Source organism: Cheilinus undulatus, linkage group 13, assembly GCF_018320785.1.
Source record: "Cheilinus undulatus linkage group 13, ASM1832078v1, whole genome shotgun sequence".
Classification (NCBI taxonomy): Eukaryota; Metazoa; Chordata; class Actinopteri; order Labriformes; family Labridae; genus Cheilinus; species Cheilinus undulatus.
In genome coordinates, this window is record NC_054877.1 from 41,574,239 (window position 1) to 41,592,167 (window position 17,929).

Genomic DNA, 17,929 nt, shown 5'->3' on the forward strand with positions numbered 1-17,929 from the left:
TCTGAACATACACTGTGACAGCTCCAGAGCACCACATCTAACAAAAATTGGCTTGTTCATTCTTTTTCAGTGTATTGTTTATCTTTTAAAAGGAACCAGCGATTTATCTACTGTCATTTTCACTCTCACAGTACCAGCTGGTGTCAGGTGCTGGAAACACCGGCAGCCCACAGGTGTTGCAGATCTCACAAGGCCAAGGAGGACAGAGAGTCGCAGTGCCACTCAAAATGCTCCTGCAGCCACAGGTAATCCCACAGATGTGAAGAGAAATGTTAATGTTTTTAGGAGGTTGAGTTTTCTTATTTAAAAGGTTTTACTTCTCTTAGACGAGCTCGGCAACCTCGGCGGGGGGAACAGTCTCTGTGGTTAAGGTCATCAACTCGTCTGCAGGACCCTCAACTACAACCACCACTCCGTCCCAGGCCATCCGCATCACCAAAGCCCCCGGCGACTCCGCCCCTGTGCGACGGGTGGAGATCCTGTGCAAGCAGGAGAAAGCGAACCGCATCGTAGCTGAAGCCATCGCCCGGGCCAAAGCACGCGGTGAGAAGAATCTTCCCCGAGTCCTGAACCAGGACGAGCTTCCATCGTCACAGACCTCCCCGGAAGCAGGAGGCACCGTGACCGTGGTGTCTGCCGCGAAGAAAAAGAGCAGCGGAGGAGGAAGCAAGAAAAAGAGTCCCGTAGCTGGAGCAGCAACGCCCAAAACGCCAGGAGGGGGTGACAAAAAAGGCAAAGTAAAGATGCCAGGAGGACCAACAGGAGTGGTTGGAGGCACAGTAACGCCTGGAGCAGGGAACAAAAGCAAGAGCAAGACTAAGACAAAGTAAGTGATGTACAGAGCATCATTTTAATGAGCGATTTCTGTGTTTGGTATGGAGGTTGTACAGAGAGTAGATCATGTATGTGCGAAATGCTTCTAAGAAGTTTGTCAAAATTTCAGTGCTTTGCTACTTTGTTTGTACAACATGCTTTCAGTGAAGGTTAAGTTCTTTCAATTTAGTCAAAACTTTTTTGCACACATGTATGCACCATCAATACTTGAAATACTTTGAAATATCCTGACATAGCTTGAATGCTCTCAACCCAATTGTGTTTTTGCCAACTATATGCACAGTGAAGAAATATCATGGATATTGAACATCCAGCAGCTGAACACTGGCATTTAGTCTCCTTAAGGAAAACTGAACTTACTTTTTGCCAGAGTGTTGTTATTATATATTTATATCCTGTCTTGAACTTATCGTCCTAATTTAAAAAAGGTAGCAAAAAAAACGTTTTGAGTCAGTTATAGCTAACGATGTAATTATCACTGGAAAAAGTACCAAAGATGTAAAAGAAACTAAAACTACCACCTGGCAGTGAGGAATACGATTACTGGACAGTGAAAGTGGAGTGGTGGGTCACATAAAAAAGTGCTGGGGTGGTTTCTGTGATCGTGTTATTCTCAGAAAATTTATAAGGGATAAACATGAAGCTTAATTTCCTTGACCTCTGCCCTATGAGCTTTAAAGTCTTATCAGGTCATCCTTAAGTCAGAGTAGACATTTGTACTAAGTTTGGAAGAAATCCCTCAAAGCACTCTTGAGATTCTACAGTCACAAAAATGACCCGGCTGGTTGGATGGTGGACAGCCTGGCCCAGACTTTCATGTTTTTAACCCATTGCATATGATGGACTGTGCTGCTGTCTTGGAAAGGACTCTCTTGTGAGATTTTTGTATCTCTTTGTGGATTCTCCTGGTTATATGAGTGTTAGCCAAATAAAGAGGAGAGAGAAAGAGATAGGGTGGCATCCTGTGACAAACAAATCAGTGATACAGAGAGATAGGACTTAATTTTCTGATGATTTCATACAAGTTATACTTTAAAGCGGTAGTTTTCAACTAGTTTGTGCATTGTTTTCAACTGGCCTTTGGATTGACCACAGGTTCCATAATGACAAGGCCTGACCTAAATTATTTATTTTGTCAATTCATTTAACAAAAGATGGCACTGTGTGGAACCCAGATAGATATGTGGCAGCACAAAGAAACTAAAGTAAAATAAGGTTTATAATGTAAAACAGTTTTCAACCATTTTTCCTTGGAGCCCCCCTTACATCTACCTTAGAAAAGTGGAGCCCCCCAGGACCCAAGAAAAAGTGACGCACTGCCTTCAAAAATCAACATAGATTTTTATTGTTTCAGTGATAAAACACTAAAAAAGTCCAAGAGAAGAGTACCAAATGTTTATGGAAATGCCCAAAAAACATAAAAAATTTTTAGGAAAACTCCTTATCTTTTTCAGGAAAATTACCTTGGAAGTTTAAAATCAGAGAGGAAATCCCCTTCGAGTTTGGGTAAACTCGTGAATTCTTGAATAATTCAGGGAAAATCCTGGAAAGATATTTAATTCTCTCTGTAAAAAAGAAACAGTGGAACAAAAGCACTGAAAAGACAAATTCCTAACCCACTGAAAACAGTGCTGCAACCTTCTTTTGGGTCCTGACCCACCAGCTGAGAACCACTGCCTTAAAGAGCTAAAAACACACCAACACAAGAATGAACGTGCAGAATTGTGTTTAATCGTTGCTAAATTCACTCTCTTCCTGCCTGCACACTGTCATGAACACTAGAACAATGTTTTACTCTCTGGTAAGCAAATAGGTTTCATAAAGTCTCTAAATCGTCACTTTGAGATGCTTGTTATGTTGGTGTCTGTTTCAGAGGAGAGATAAAGCAACGTCATCTCATGGCTTTTTCTGTCCTGACCTGTGGACTTTTGACTCTGAACTGCATCAAAACTGAAATCCATAAAATGTCCTGGATATGAAAATAAGACTTTCACAATATCTCTTTTTTTATTTTTACTTTCATTGCAATGAAAAATGTACTGAAGTTTGGTACATGTTAAGCAACTCTTTGTAATGTGCAGGTTAAAAATTAAAAAGGAGGAAAAAAATCTGTTTTGGGTGTCCAGGAGGTTAATTTTTCTTCAAGTGGTACTGAAACAAGTTTCAATATTGTTTGATGAAGATTTTGATATTTTTTACAACTCTAACTTGTAAAAATAAACTGAGTCACTGTCCTTTAGCTGCTTCTTCACTATGTCTTTCTTCTCTCTCCTTTCCCACAGCACTATAACTCTTGTGGGAGCAAAAAAGAGAAAGAGAAATGCGTCCTCAGATCACTCTGATGGGGAGATGAGCCCTGCCTCACCTGCTGCACTGGAGGAGGATCTGATTACGGTACAAACGCAAACATGGGCGCGCAAATACGTCCAGCACACTGTTCTGAATTTACCCCTAAACTTATTAATAGTTAACCCATCTAACAGTTGCACAGCTCTGTCATACCATTATCTGTTTGCTTTACGACACTTTTTATTTTATTCATGGTGTCTTACTTTTCAACAAATAGATTTAAGAATAAGGTTATGTGAGAAGTTTTTTCTTAATTTGCAGACAGAGTTGGCTATTTTTTTTTTTAGCAGGGTCAGTGTGGAGTTGTGTCGTCTCTGTTCTGTGACAGGATTGGCATTTTCAGTGTTAGAATTAATGTTATATGGAAGTACTAGACAAAGTGTTGCTCCTTTTAAGACTGAAGTAAAGATGAGTGGTCGGTTTTTCAGAGTGAGCTGACCTCTGACGGATCGATATCAAGTGTTAAATGGCCTGTTCAGAGTTCTTCATTAGATCAAGTTGTAGCTGAATTGTACATTATGGATTTGTTTTTTTCATCACTTGAACTTTTGCTCTACACACTTAACTTACATGCTCTCTCTTCTGGCCAGAAGAGGCGCTCCAATCGTGTAGTAAAAAGGAAGAAATACACAGAAGACCTGGACATTAAGATAACGGATGATGAGGACGAGCAGGAAGATATAGATGTTACTACGACCGCGGCTGCCGTGGCCTCCATCAGTGGTGGGACGGCAGCGCAGCTTAAGCAGGAGTTGGAGCTGGATGTGGACGGGCAGCCCAGCATGCAGTTCTTTGTGGTAAGTGTAGAAAAATCCAACATAGTATTATAAAGATAGAGATGCTGTTTTAAAGGCAGGGTCTGTTGAATGGATAATGTTTCTTTGCTGAGTTGTATTTCAACTATGAGAGGATTAAAGGTGTTCATATCACCAATGCTGAGTGAATGTTTTTGCAGGAAAACCCAAGTGAAGAAGATGCTGCTATTGTGGACAAAGTTCTCTCAATGAGGCTGACAAAGAAGGAGGTACATCCATCCAGGGTTTCTTACTCCTCAAATAAAATCCTCATTTTAGACAGATTCATAAAATCCTGTTCCTTTTTTTTAAGGTGTCACCTGGCCAGTACACAAACGTCGAGGAATTCTTTGTCAAATACAAGAACTAGTAAGTATTAATATCTCAGCAAGTCTTTTTTTTTTCTTGACTATTTTTAATTATTGGTAAGATTAAAATGAGTAAAACTGGACTTTTCTTGTTCTCAGTTCATACTTACACTGTGAGTGGGCCAGTTTGGAGCAGCTGGAGAAAGATAAGAGGATCCATCAGAAGATCAAGAGGTTTAAGACCAAACACGCACAGATGAGGCACCTCTTCCAGGAGGTAGGACTGAAGCAGCTGCTGAAAGCTGTTATTTTAGGATGCTCTTCAGCTGATTTTGCTTATATTTCTACTCACTTTGACCCTGTGTTCCCCTACAGGAGGAGGAGCCTTTTAACCCTGACTATGTGGAGGTGGACCGGATCCTGGATGTGTCCCACAGCGTGGACAAGGACAACGGAGAGGTGAGAGACCAGGACACCTCTAAAGCTGTGAACTATAACCCTTCATTCTTTATAAAGTGAAATAGCCTAACACAATCTTTCACCCCCCTCTCTTCAGCCTGTTGTCTACTACCTGGTGAAGTGGTGCTCTCTGCCTTACGAGGACGCCACCTGGGAGCTGAAGGAAGACGTAGACGAGGGAAAGGTCGAGGAGTTTGGCAAAATTGCAAATCGACAACCTCGCCTGAAGAGAACGGTGAGCAGAAAATGACTAGAAACATCTTCTAAAACTTACTTGTATCTAATTAAATGCAATATATTTATGTACATTTTAGCCTGAGTGGAGAAAGACAGACCTTTTAAACTTGGATCAGTTTGAACACAGAGTCCAGAAAAGAATAGAAGATGCAGCAAAAACCTTTTGACTAAAAATAAGAATGAATTGCGTAACTTTTTGGTTGAAATACAGACACTAGTTAAAAACAGTACAGGTGGTCTTGGAGACTCACTGTTTAACAGTAGACTTCTGTAGCTCTGAAACAGAAATCTAGCTGTTTCATCCTCTACTACAGCAGTTTATCCTCAACATTCTTTATCAAAATAATGTTTAACAAAACAAAATCGACCACAAGATGGTCAGGCACCAAGGCAGTACATTAAACAGATAAAACCCTTAGTTTATCCCTGTACAACAGTCTATGAAAGCAGACTGTGAGTCTTTAAAAACATGCTAATATGACCCACCTTGACTCATGACTCTTCCTGTCAGCTTGGACAGTTTTTATAGATATCTTTCTCACTGCTTTGAGCATGAAAAGGAAAGCAGTGTGTCCTGTTATTAAGAGACCCTTGTTACAATACACACAGATCTATTTGTTACCTGCAGTTTCCACATACGTCTGTGCCGTGCTCCACAACGCCATGATTTTGCTCCGACCCAAGGCAAGCGACCTCATCCACTGGAAGCATACCTAGAGCGCTGCACAGTGAACTATTTTACCCTTTGGGGTTAATTTATCATCCTTTCGGGTATAAGTCTATAATATTATGGCTTCTGCCATTGTGTGAGTTCATTAGGAAGTTAAAATGTTAATGTTTTGCTTAAAGGATCTGTGGTTTTATGTAAAATTCTTTTTGGGTAAATGTCCTCAAAAGTTAACTTTCCCTTGTCAATGGCGCCTTTGTTGCTCTATGACCCACTGACCTCTTGGTGACCCTTTGCTCTTGCTGCAGGATGAGACATAATGTTGATGTAGTGATGATTTATGATCGGGAGTCCATGCATTGTGCTGTATTTTGAAAGAACCTGATATTCTACGCTTGTGACTTCCGGTTCGGAGCTTTCTGATTGACGGGAATTGGCGCGGTTTGGCAGTGGAGTGACATTACAGGGATGGAGCTGGAGTGCGTGCAGTGGAACCGCTTTGACTTACTAGAAAGGGAGCGATTTGCTCCGCAGTACAATTCGCCACTGCGTGTGGAAGTTGCAGGTTAGAGTTGCTTCCATTTCATTCATTTCTTCTTCTCTCCTCAGCCACGGCCGCCTGCTGCTTCATGGAAGAAACTGGAGGAGACCAGAGAGTACAAAAATGGAAACACGCTCAGAGAGTATCAGCTGGAAGGAGTCAACTGGCTTCTCTTCAACTGGTACAACAGGTAATTATCACATACAGGCACATTCATTAGTCATCTAGTCATAGTCATGATGCAAAGGCTGGCGATTAAAGTTTTGATTTGGTGTGGGGCGAAACATGAAGAAGCCATTGTGTTGTCTGTTTCCTAGATTAATTTCTTCACTTTTTTTCCCCGTTTTTCGTCTCTCAGGCAGAACTGTATCCTGGCGGATGAAATGGGTCTGGGTAAGACGATCCAGTCCATCGCTCTGTTATCTGAGGTTTACTCTGCTGGAATTCAGGGCCCTTTCCTGGTCATCGCTCCCCTCTCCACCATCACCAACTGGGAGAGGGAGTTCTCCACATGGACCCACATGAATGCCATCGTCTACCACGGCAGCCTGGCCAGCCGACAGATGATCCAGCAGTATGAGATGTACTGCAAGGACGACAAGGTGGAGTTATTATCATTATTGCTGATTACAGAAAAACCCAGATCAGGGTGTCTATGGGGTCTTTAAAAGTCTTAAACATTGACAAATCAGTTTAGGGAAAGTTTAAGCTTTTAAAAAGATTAGAAAGTCTTAAATGAAAGACTACAGGGTCTTAGCTGTTCTACTTTTAAGTTTTAGCTGCAGTGGAAAACTTGTAGATAGGCTCTTCTAGATTGTGGCATGACTATTTTTAGGCCACTAAAGAAAAATCTGACCCACCTGTGCCTGCTGCTTTATGGTATCAAAGCAATGTCTTTTCTTATATTCTAATCTCAGAATGCCCCAAGAAAGCTTAATTTTTATGCTCCAATAAGAAACACCGCTTATGTTTCTTTTCTGTGATGTCACATGCAGCCAGCACACTTTTGAAACCTGGTTTTCCATCTTGAAAGTTGGCTGTGTGCAAACAATAAGCTGGTATAAAATACTGAGACGTGTGGTCATCACACTTTGCACAAGGCCTGAAAGGATGGAAAATTTGCCTCATTTTTTATATTTATCTCAGGCAGCTTTTGAACCTCCTTGCACCCTCATTAGGTCTTTATCTTTCATTATACCTTTTTAGACAATTTTTGGGTTGTTTGGCTTCATTTTTTTATGTTATGACAGCTGAAAGAGAGTGAGGGAAGACGTGCACTAAACAGCGCCGGGACCAGGAATCATCATCGTGACAAATGTGTCGACAATTCCAGCCTCAGTATTTGGGTGCCTGCTTTGCCACTTGAACTGAAGTGGGGCCTGTTATCCTGCATTTAAAGAAAACAGAGGAATACAGTTAAGGAAATAAACTTTTTGGGGTGCTGGACACCTCACATGTAAAGTCACTAGTTCAGATGGTCTCTTTTTAAATTGTAACACCAGTGTTTAAAATGAAATGTTATTTTTTTTGTCTGCTCAGCACTGGCTGCTGATCCCTGAAGTCATAATCAGTATTTGTTGGCTGTAATTTTAACTCCTGGTGGTGCATGATGAGAGCTCAAGCACTTAATTCGTTCCTGAAATAGGATGCTTTTTAATTTTGCAGATCAAGCCTTCACTTCACTTCTTTCTTTTACCCGTGGATTGTAGAAGCCACAGGCAGACCCTGATGCTTTTCTTTAATGAAAACTGGGTGAGCTGAATGTCTTACTGCTCCATAGACGTTAGTATGTTGGACACAGTTCTACATTACTGACGCTGAGAGCCAGCACTGCTAATGTTAGCAGCTAACAAGTCAGGAGCGACAACCCCCCTGCTGCATGTGTGAACCGAGGAGGGAGAACAATAATAGCAGCAGGTTTGCTGTGCTCAAGGCTGCTGGTGAAAATTTTCTGAGAATGAAAGCGCATTTGTTTTAGAAACTTTTGGGATGTTTTGAGTCCATTTTGAATTTTAGAAATCAATACTTGTGATATTGGTGTAATTTTTCCCAGCACTGCTCACTGATGTTTTTTACACTCTATTTTTTCCACTTTGAATATTTCCAGTTGCACAAAACATTGATTTTTTTTTATCATGTCTCACCTCCGGAAACGTCCCCTTCCTCCTGTCTCACATCGGATAGCAGAAATCTCCTCCTGTGGGGGTTGTTTGTGTAAGACCAATTCAGGAAGATTTCAGGGGCAAAACGAATTGCTAGCATGTCTAATACCTCTTTTATTTTTTGCACAGGAGCACTTGATTCCAGGTGCCTACAAGTTTGACGCCCTCATAACCACCTTTGAGATGATTTTATCTGACTGCCCCGAGCTGAGGGAGATCTCCTGGCGCTGCGTGATCATCGACGAAGCTCATCGCCTCAAGAATAGAAACTGCAAACTGTTGGACAGTTTGAAGATGTTGGATCTGGTGAGTGCTGGCACAGCTTAATTTGAATATCCAAACAATGCCAATTGTCAGATTGATGGAGAATATAAAAAAATGTCTGCTGGTCCAAGTGACCCTTTGGTATATGTTGATTTTGTAGAAAGACTTCCAGTTTCAGTCATTCTTAAGATGTTGGTTTGTCTGGATACAAAACAGCTGACATTAACTTGTAACAGTTTTCAAAAATTTTAAATGTTTGATGTCCCCTCCCTCATTTTTTCTGCATTATTTCCTTCTCCATACGTCATACGCTCATTTTCCCTACCCATCTGTTTTTCCCCTACCTTTTCCAACTTCGTGTGCTGCCTCCTTCTGCCTTTCTCCACTAATGTTTCTTTTTTTTTTTGGTGATTTTTCTCAGGAACACAAAGTGCTATTGACAGGCACTCCTCTTCAAAACACTGTGGAGGAACTCTTTAGTCTGCTTCATTTTCTGGAGCCTGCTCAGTTCCCCTCTGAGACTGAATTCCTGAGAGACTTTGGAGACCTCAAAACAGAGGAACAGGTCTGAATCACACACCACACAGATGTGCCCATAGCTCACAGTAGTGTCTTTCTAATAACTCATGACCTTTGTGTCATTGTTGGTTTACAGGTTCAGAAGCTGCAGGCCATCTTGAAACCCATGATGTTACGAAGGCTCAAAGAGGATGTCGAGAAGAACTTGGCACCCAAACAGGAGACCATCATTGAGGTGAGTGAAAATGGCACATATCCCACTGAACCCCTTTCAGATCTGAATCATAGCAGTAAAACAACATTTTGAGTTTTTGCCTCTGTTCTTTCTCTCAGGTTGAGTTAACGGACGTCCAGAAGAAGTACTACCGGGCCATCCTGGAGAGGAACTTCAGCTTCTTGAGTTTAGGAGCAAACAGTAACAGTAATGTCCCCAACCTGCTCAACACAATGATGGAGCTGCGCAAGTGCTGCAACCACCCCTACCTCATCAATGGTAATGCAAAACAGTATTAACTAAAACACTTCTACTTGTAGTGTTTAAGTTTGAATTTTTCCTTTTGCAGTGGATTTTTGCAGTAGATTATTGCTCCTATTCACATTAGAATTCTGCTCAGCTGTCTTCAGCTGCTACACACAACAGAATTCCTAGTAAGTTTTCCAAGGAAAAATGGTTGGGAAACACTGCACTACAGGATAATAATGTTACAGTCATGGTTTGTTTTAGTTTTAAATGCCATGCACGCTAACTTTAGTTTGATTTTATTCAGCCTAACCACTGCTGACATAGCTTAAAAAGCCCACATGTCACATTTTGTGATGGCATTCTTTTTGCTTTTGTCATCGTTTCTCTGACAGTAGTGCTGAAGGTTTGAAGTGAACTGTTTGGTTAACTGTCAAATGATTAAGAGTTAGACTGCAAATTTGCATCATTTTATTTAATATCTGTGCTGTTGAACTTGTGAAAACTGGAATCATAGAACTGTTGTCTTCTGCAGGCGCGGAGGAGAAGATCGTAGCGGAGTTGCGGGAGGTGTACGACCCCCTGGCTCCCGACTTCCATTTGCAGGCCCTCATTCGGTCGGCCGGCAAACTGGTGCTGCTGGACAAGCTTCTGCCTCGCCTCAAGGCAGGCGGCCACAAAGTGCTCATCTTCTCCCAGATGGTGCGCTGCTTAGACATTCTGGAGGACTACCTCATTAACAAGAGGTGAGAGGGCTGCAGAGTTGTCTATTACAGCTCATGGTTTCTAAAACGTTTCAAAAATCCTACACAGCTCAAAATATAAAAGACGTGTATGATGTTTTAATGTGATTTAACTGCTTTCCTCAGATACCTGTATGAACGTATTGATGGCAGAGTGCGTGGGAACTTACGACAAGCTGCCATTGATCGCTTCAGTAAACCTGACTCAGACAGATTTGTCTTCCTGCTGTGTACCCGTGCTGGTGGCCTGGGTATTAACCTCACTGCTGCTGACACCTGTGTCATATTTGACTCTGACTGGAACCCTCAGAATGACCTGCAGGTACAAGATTGTGCATCTGAAATTTTATTGAAACAACTTGATGCCAGATCATAAATTTACAAACATTTATTTTGTACATTCACTTTCAGAAATTGAAATTACTTCCCTTCTTTGTCTGTGGCTGACTATAAATGAAATCTTCAATAAATTCTTCTCCCAGGCGCAAGCACGGTGTCATCGTATTGGCCAGTCTAAAGCTGTCAAAGTCTACCGTCTGATCACAAGGAACTCCTATGAGAGGGAGATGCTGGACAAAGCAAGTTTAAAGCTCGGCCTGGACCGCGCTGTCCTGCAGAGCATGAGTGGAAATAAAGACAAAGACAATGTCAACGGGGTAAGAAAACTGAAACTGATTGGCCATTTTTAAGTTGGTCAGTTTTCTTTTTCTTCTTTATTTGAAATATTTGTTTCATTCACCTTGTATTTCTGTCTTGTGTTAATGGCTTTCTTTTGGTTCACCTTTACCAGATCCAGCAGTTCTCAAAGAAGGAGATTGAGGACCTGCTGAGGAAAGGAGCCTACGCTGCCATCATGGATGAGAACGATGAGGGCAGTCGCTTCTGCGAGGAAGACATCGACCAGATCCTTCAGCGAAGAGCCACCACCATCACCATTGAGAGCGAGGGCAAAGGATCCACGTTCTCCAAGGCCAGCTTTGTGGCCTCTGAGAACCGCAATGACATCGCTTTGGATGATCCTGAATTCTGGCAGAAGTGGGCAAAGAAAGCCGACATAGACATGGACACCATCAACCGAAAGGTAAGAGCTGGGATGAGGCTTGCAGTGCTTTTCAACTAAGTCTTTATGTGTTTTAGCTTTATTTTGATTTATGAGGTTAAATGATGATAATGCCATTTCAACATCACAGGAACAAATAAGTCGTAGGCTCCCAATATTGGGTACTTTCTTGGTTTTAGTTAATTAAAAATGCAAGTTTACTTCTACACACTGTCTAAAATGCACAAATAATTCTGGAAGCATTTCTGTATTTAAATGTTTCTAAAATAATTTATTTGTGTGGTTTAGACACCTTAGAAGAGCTTGCATGCTGCTTTAAGGAATGTATTCCTTCTATATGCACCCGTCCTATAAAATAATTGTGTTGATGAAACTGCTGGTCATAAGAAAAACAAAAACATACCGTTTTAAAATATTTGGTATTTAAAGTACAAAAATGTACAACCTTAGCCCAAAGGGATTCACATAAAAAAACATTGAAAGTAAGCATAGAACATAAAGACAAATGGCCAAAATTAAAAATATTTTGGCGTTAGATAAACTAAATTTAGTAGAAGTGAGACTTCCACAAATCATATAGCAGTGTTAAAACCATTTTAAAACGCTGATTAAACTCTAGATAAGGCTATAAAGATTTTTTTTAATTTCCTTTTAAAATACAGGGAGCTATTCAATTTTTTGTAAAAGAAAATGTCTTTTTTTCATAACTCATCATCTCAGCAAATTAAAATTTTAGACCTTTACATCACCCAGTGTGTTTAGATTGCACACATTTATATGTAGTTGACAAAAGGTTGCTTCATCTCCCACAGAACACCCTCGTCATTGACACCCCTAGGGTGCGAAAACAGACACGTCAGTACTCCAGTCTACGAGGTGAAGGTGGAGACCTGTCTGATCTGGACAGCGATGATGAGTATCCTCCCGCCAACTCCAGACAGTCACGTGCCTCCCGACGTGCCGACCGCCACAGTGGAGGGGGATATGGACGCACAGACTGTTTCCGGGTGGAGAAACACCTGCTTGTCTACGGGTATGCAGACATTACTGAAAGCTTTCTGAGCTCAGTTTAATTTTAAAAACCCAATTTGATAAATGTATCCTCTTTTTCTTGTTTTCTCTAGTTGGGGTCGCTGGAGGGACATTTTGTCCCATGCTAGATGTAAACGCCGTCTGAGTGAACGTGACGTTGAGACGATCTGTCGTGTCATTCTTGTGTTTTGTTTGCTCCATTACCGGGGAGATGAAAACATCAAGAGTTTCATCTGGGAGCTCATCACACCGCCTGAGAACGGACGTGAACCCCAGACACTACTCAACCACTCTGGTGAGGACTGCTAACTGAGACACGCACCAAATTTTTAAAACTCATGGAGGAGTGGGCTGAGTAGGCGTGGGGAGTTGAGCTTTGATTTTGACCGTTTTCTTTTTTAACTGTGTAATTATTTTTCTGTCCAGGTCTGTCTATCCCCGTTCCAAGAGGCAGGAAGGGTAAGAGGGTAAAGGCTCAGAGCACATTCGACGTTCAGAAGGTGGAGTGGATCCGTAAATACAACCCGGACACTCTGCTTCTCGATGACAGCTACCGCAAACACCTCAAACACCAGTGCAACAAGTCAGTGAAGCACAGCCTGCTATGTTTTTATTTCTGTGACCATGAGTGCACCAGTATAACCTCTCCTTTCAATCTTCAGGGTGTTGCTGAGGGTACGAATGCTCTACTACCTGAAACAGGAAGTCATTGGTGAACATTCAGACTCTGTCCTGAAAGGGGCTGACATCAGGTATCTCATATTGACCTAATTGCTGAACAAAACAAGACCCAAAATTAGAAAACAAAAAACAACCCTGCATGTTTATTCAGTAAATCATTTGCAGTTTAAATATTGAATGGAACAAAATATGTGACTGCAAGAAAGAGACATAACACATTTTACACCCCATTTCCCCAAGAATACATGCTTTTTTTTTTTTTTTTTTTCAATTTCCAACAATCTTGAGAAATTACTTCATTATCATGTGAAAGGCAAAGTTGTTTTTGCAAGAATAGAAGACTGATTAGTTAAAATACTGAGAAACATTGACCTATTGTTATGATAAAACTCAGTAAAATAACATGTATGAATGCATGTCCACTAAGGACTCCAGTACTTCTGGTGAGTGACCCATTTTTGGGTCCTGACCAGCAGTTGGGAACCACTGCATTAGAACACAGTATAATGTAGTGTTTTTTTTTTGTTTGTTTGTTTGTTTTTTTTTTAAATCTTCAGGGATCTTGACATCTGGATGCCTGAGATGGAGCAGCAGGAGGTTCCTGCAAGATGGTGGGATGCAGAGTCCGACCGCTCCCTGCTGGCAGGTGTATTTAAACATGGTAGGTTTTCTCTCTTTATTGTGGAAGTAATGACCCGCCTGTGTGAAATGGAGACGTTTCGTTACTTAAAAAATACCATGAGAAATTTTGCTGTTACTTTTTGTCCAGCTTAGCCTTTTTTTTTTACTAAAAAGGCAGCCTGACTTTGGATGTACGTTCCTGAAATTCTCTTGAAAATTTCGGAAATCCTCCGGGATGAAGCCACAGTAACCAACATTGTAGTGATGTATTTTAGCACTGAAACGATTCCTTGAGTCACACGATAACTAAAATTCCTCAAGGCAAATTATGAGCCTTAAGGCTCCGTTTAAATCAGTCATGTATCCATATATGCTCATTGTTATTTGAGTGGCACAATGCACTTCCTGCTTTCACTGCTGCTGTGACTTAACTCAATTACAGCATTATACCGACACAGTGATGCAGTGTCATAATGAAGGGTGTAAAGAGACTGCATGTTCTGTTCTACTCACATCTTTGAGTTTGTACAAAGTTTACTTGCAGGACTCGCTGACATGAGACAGCTGTCAGTTTGTGTCTGCAGACTGCAGAGGGTTTGCTAAAGTTTTCTGTGCATCAGCGATTCAATTGTACATAAATTCATGTTTTCCTCCAGGTTATGAGATGTACACCACCATGCGTGCTGATCCGTGCCTCTGTTTCATGGAGAGATGTGGTCGGCCTGATGACAAGGCCATCGATGCTGAGCAGCACACTGGTGATCCAGAGATGGGAGACGAGTGAGTGATCCTACTTATAGGCCTAATCAAGCTCAAAAGTTCGGAGATTTAGATCAGATCAGGTCATGTTATCAGGTCATCTGGACCTGATAACATTGTAGATCTTTTCTTCTGTATGGCAGCCTCACAGTTTCCCTGTGACGTACAGTTAGTGCACATATTTCTCTCTAATGGTCTTTTTCCTGTTTGTTGTTTAGTGCTGACTATGATAAATACTCGGAGGATCCAGAGTTCAAGCCTGCATCAAGACATGCCAAAGATCTTTTCGAGGAGGTACAAATCTTAAAGCCATTAACATTTGAGTGATTTTCTCAGCACTGCCTATTTTGCAGTGACTGGATGAAAATGTTAGACTAATTATTTAATGAGTGTCTGTTTGACCTTCCTCCAGCCTGACTCCATGAACGTTGACGATGAGATCTCCGTGGAGGATAAGGTGGCACCAGTGATTGTAGAAAACACATCCAGCCTGAGCAGCTCTTGTGATTGGCCATCCAGCTCGTCACTTACAGCGCGACTGCGGCGGCTCATCACTGCTTTCCAGCGCAGCTACAGACAGGAGCAGCTGAAGATCGAAGCCGAGGCTAAGGGCGACCGCAGACGCAGGCGGTGTGAACAGGCCAGTAAGCTGAAGGAGATTGCACGGCAGGAGCGCCAGCAGAGGTACATCGCTTTCGGAATATTTTATCGTCTACAGTGGCTCTGGTGAAATTCTGAGTGTAGCTTTCTGGCTATTTAACTCTCTCTGTTCTAGTCCTGCACGGCAGGGCAAGGGGTAGCACTGTTGCCTCACAGCAAGACAGTCCCTTGTTTGCTTCCTGGTCAGGGCCTTTCTGTGTGGAGTTTGCGTGTTCTTCCTGTGCATGCGTTCTCTCCAGGTTCCCAGTGTCCTCCCACCACCAAAAACACTTAATAGATTGATTGGTGACGCCAAATAAGCTGTAGCTGTGAGTGTGAGCATGCCTGGTTGTCTCTCTATATGTCACCCCTGGGATTGACTGGCAACCAGTCTAGGGTGTATCCCACCTCTCGCCCAATGAAAGCTGGGATAGGCTCTGGCCACCCCGTGATCACCAACAGGACAAGTGGCATAGAAAATGGATGGATGGATGGATGGACGTTTAAACATCTTTACTGTTTCCACTGTACTATAATGTGAATGAGATGAACCCTTTCTACTTTGTTTTGTTTCTTGTTGTTCTGCCATTGTTGAGTTACTGTTAAATTCGCAATAGACCAGAAGTAATGCTGTCTTTCAAAATAAGAGCATTTTCCAAACCGGAAGTAAAGTATACTTAGCTTAAGGCAAATAAAAGCACAGCAATAAACAGTGGTCTGAGAAAATAATTTTTTTTTAATCATCAGAAACTAAATTACTTCCCAGAGCAGTCAAAGGGAACTTAAGTATAAATTATTTTTTATAAAGTCCATTCTTAGATGAATATTAATCCTGAACTGTAGGTCTAATTCTTTGACATTCCCTACTCAATAGGAGTACTTTTTTGTACAAACATTGCCCTAAAATGCCAGAGCAGAATTTTTGTCTCACAGCTAACTAACAGGATATACAGTTTCAGAATTAAAAAGTAAGCAATGAAGAAAAGTCCTTTAAAATGAAAAATATGTGTTATTAATAAAAATAAGTGTTAAATATTTTTCTGTCTTTCCCTCAGGTGGACACGGAGGGAAGAATGCGACTTCTACCGTGTGGTGTCAACTTTCGGTGTGGAGAAGATAAAGAAGGAGTCGGGTCTTCAGGAGAGTGCTGACCCTGAATTTGACTGGAGCCGTTTCCGAACCTTTGCTCGTCTGGATAAAAAAACAGACGAGAGCCTCAGCCGTTACTTCCGCTCTTTTGTTGCCATGTGTCGAAGAGTTTGCCACCTGCGCCCAGGCCGGGATGAAGGTAACTATGATGTTATACGGCGAAGAATTCAACTCAAATTTGTATTATATATTTGCATTGGATGGTAAACTGTGGGAGAATCTCAACTTTCACTTCCACAACCTTGTCAAAGGTGGCTGCAAAGATTGTTCTAATACGAAAACTTTAAACTTTGATATGATACTAGGAGTTAAAAATATTTATCATGCCAGTTTTGATACAGAAAAACCCAATATATGGTAATGTTTTCGTTGCAGTACGAAAATAGCAACGGTGTATTTGTTCAGCTTAGGCAGTGTGGGGAGTTAGCTTGCAATATTTGATGGATTAATTTCTCTCCTGTGAACTTGATTTGTGAAATAAATGGAGTTTTTATAAAGTTTCAGTAATTTTTAGAACCACTGATTTATTAAAACACAACTTGTGGTGTATGGTGGTATCAAATAGAAGTTATGTTGATAAAATTGTGCTTTATGCTCTAAATCTGTTTAATGTTTCAATATTTTTTGTTGCTTTACAAAAGTATTTTATGCTCGTATCAATTTCAGATCCATCAGAGCCCACCACCACTGTTGCCCCGATCACAGAGGAGCGTGCTTCCCGTACCCTTTACCGTATCAGCCTCCTACGACGCCTTCGAGAGCGAGTCTTGCCTCATCCCTCCCTGGAGGAGCGTCTTCCTATGGCCCCGCCTAGCTCCGAGTTGCCTGCCTGGTGGAACATACCGGACCACGATCGACAGCTGATGTTGGGTGCTGCGCTGCATGGCGTGAGCCGCACTGAGCTCTCCATTTACTCAGACCCACAGTTCACCTTCGTTCAGGCTCGGGAAGACTTCATCCAGAACCAGCAAGCCCCTCCACCTCCACCTCCACCTCAGGGACCACCCATGATGTCCCTCTGCCAGCCGAAGACTGAGGAGGACATGCTGGGTGTGAAGGAGGAGGGGGTTGAAGAGGAGGCTCAGCTGCTTGGAGGTCCGATCAGCACCAACCTGCAAAGTACGCCTTTGAGTCACCATGATGGTAAAGTAGCGGGGCAGGGCTGGAGCCTGAAGAGGAACAAGATAAAGGTTGGAAAATCAGGAAGGAAAGTAGAGGGAGGCTCGGATTCAGATTCTGATTCAGATTCTGGATCATCTTCATCTGACCGATCAGGCAGCAGTGATGACAGTGGGGAGAGCGAGGAGGAGACAGACGGACGTGAGTTAATCAAACCTTATAGGCTTTATATTGAAGAATTTAAAGAAGAATAAATTAATGCTTTTTCTTTTTCTATCTGTAGGCATGAAGCTCTGTGATGCAGATGAAGAGAACAGTTTACTGTCGATGACTCCCTCTCAGGACGGTATTCCTCCTCCTGATCCACTCAGAGTGGACTGGCCCAAGGTACATAATTTACAGCAGACCTAGTTTACTTCTTTTTTGGGAGTATTTTAATGTATTGTACTTTTTTTTTTAGCTGTGTACACAATCCTGTCTCCTCTTACAATAATGGGCATTTGAGTAGCTTTTCTAGCCCAAAAAACTGACT

At 41.8% G+C, this 17,929-nt stretch overlaps 1 protein-coding gene across 2 annotated transcripts in view; it reads left to right on the forward strand.

The window, feature by feature from the left end:
- The window catches only part of chd8 (chromodomain helicase DNA binding protein 8), a 29,058-nt gene that overhangs the window by 5,751 nt on the left and 5,378 nt on the right, over positions 1-17,929 (forward strand). The window contains exons 4-33 of one of the 2 annotated variants that reach the window (XM_041803962.1): positions 132-245; positions 327-826; positions 3,117-3,228; positions 3,774-3,980; positions 4,139-4,207; positions 4,291-4,346; positions 4,445-4,562; positions 4,661-4,744; positions 4,842-4,979; positions 6,258-6,379; positions 6,548-6,791; positions 8,481-8,657; positions 9,037-9,180; positions 9,271-9,369; positions 9,468-9,627; positions 10,130-10,340; positions 10,464-10,659; positions 10,820-10,993; positions 11,128-11,418; positions 12,210-12,430; positions 12,522-12,724; positions 12,856-13,012; positions 13,092-13,181; positions 13,668-13,771; positions 14,388-14,511; positions 14,709-14,784; positions 14,903-15,174; positions 16,185-16,417; positions 16,945-17,598; positions 17,681-17,784. In XM_041803962.1, coding sequence (XP_041659896.1) covers positions 132-245; positions 327-826; positions 3,117-3,228; positions 3,774-3,980; positions 4,139-4,207; positions 4,291-4,346; positions 4,445-4,562; positions 4,661-4,744; positions 4,842-4,979; positions 6,258-6,379; positions 6,548-6,791; positions 8,481-8,657; positions 9,037-9,180; positions 9,271-9,369; positions 9,468-9,627; positions 10,130-10,340; positions 10,464-10,659; positions 10,820-10,993; positions 11,128-11,418; positions 12,210-12,430; positions 12,522-12,724; positions 12,856-13,012; positions 13,092-13,181; positions 13,668-13,771; positions 14,388-14,511; positions 14,709-14,784; positions 14,903-15,174; positions 16,185-16,417; positions 16,945-17,598; positions 17,681-17,784 — 5,454 coding nt within the window. The remainder of the gene's footprint in view (positions 1-131; positions 246-326; positions 827-3,116; positions 3,229-3,773; positions 3,981-4,138; positions 4,208-4,290; positions 4,347-4,444; positions 4,563-4,660; positions 4,745-4,841; positions 4,980-6,257; positions 6,380-6,547; positions 6,792-8,480; positions 8,658-9,036; positions 9,181-9,270; positions 9,370-9,467; positions 9,628-10,129; positions 10,341-10,463; positions 10,660-10,819; positions 10,994-11,127; positions 11,419-12,209; positions 12,431-12,521; positions 12,725-12,855; positions 13,013-13,091; positions 13,182-13,667; positions 13,772-14,387; positions 14,512-14,708; positions 14,785-14,902; positions 15,175-16,184; positions 16,418-16,944; positions 17,599-17,680; positions 17,785-17,929) is intronic. The other variant, XM_041803963.1, reaches the window with a different exon arrangement.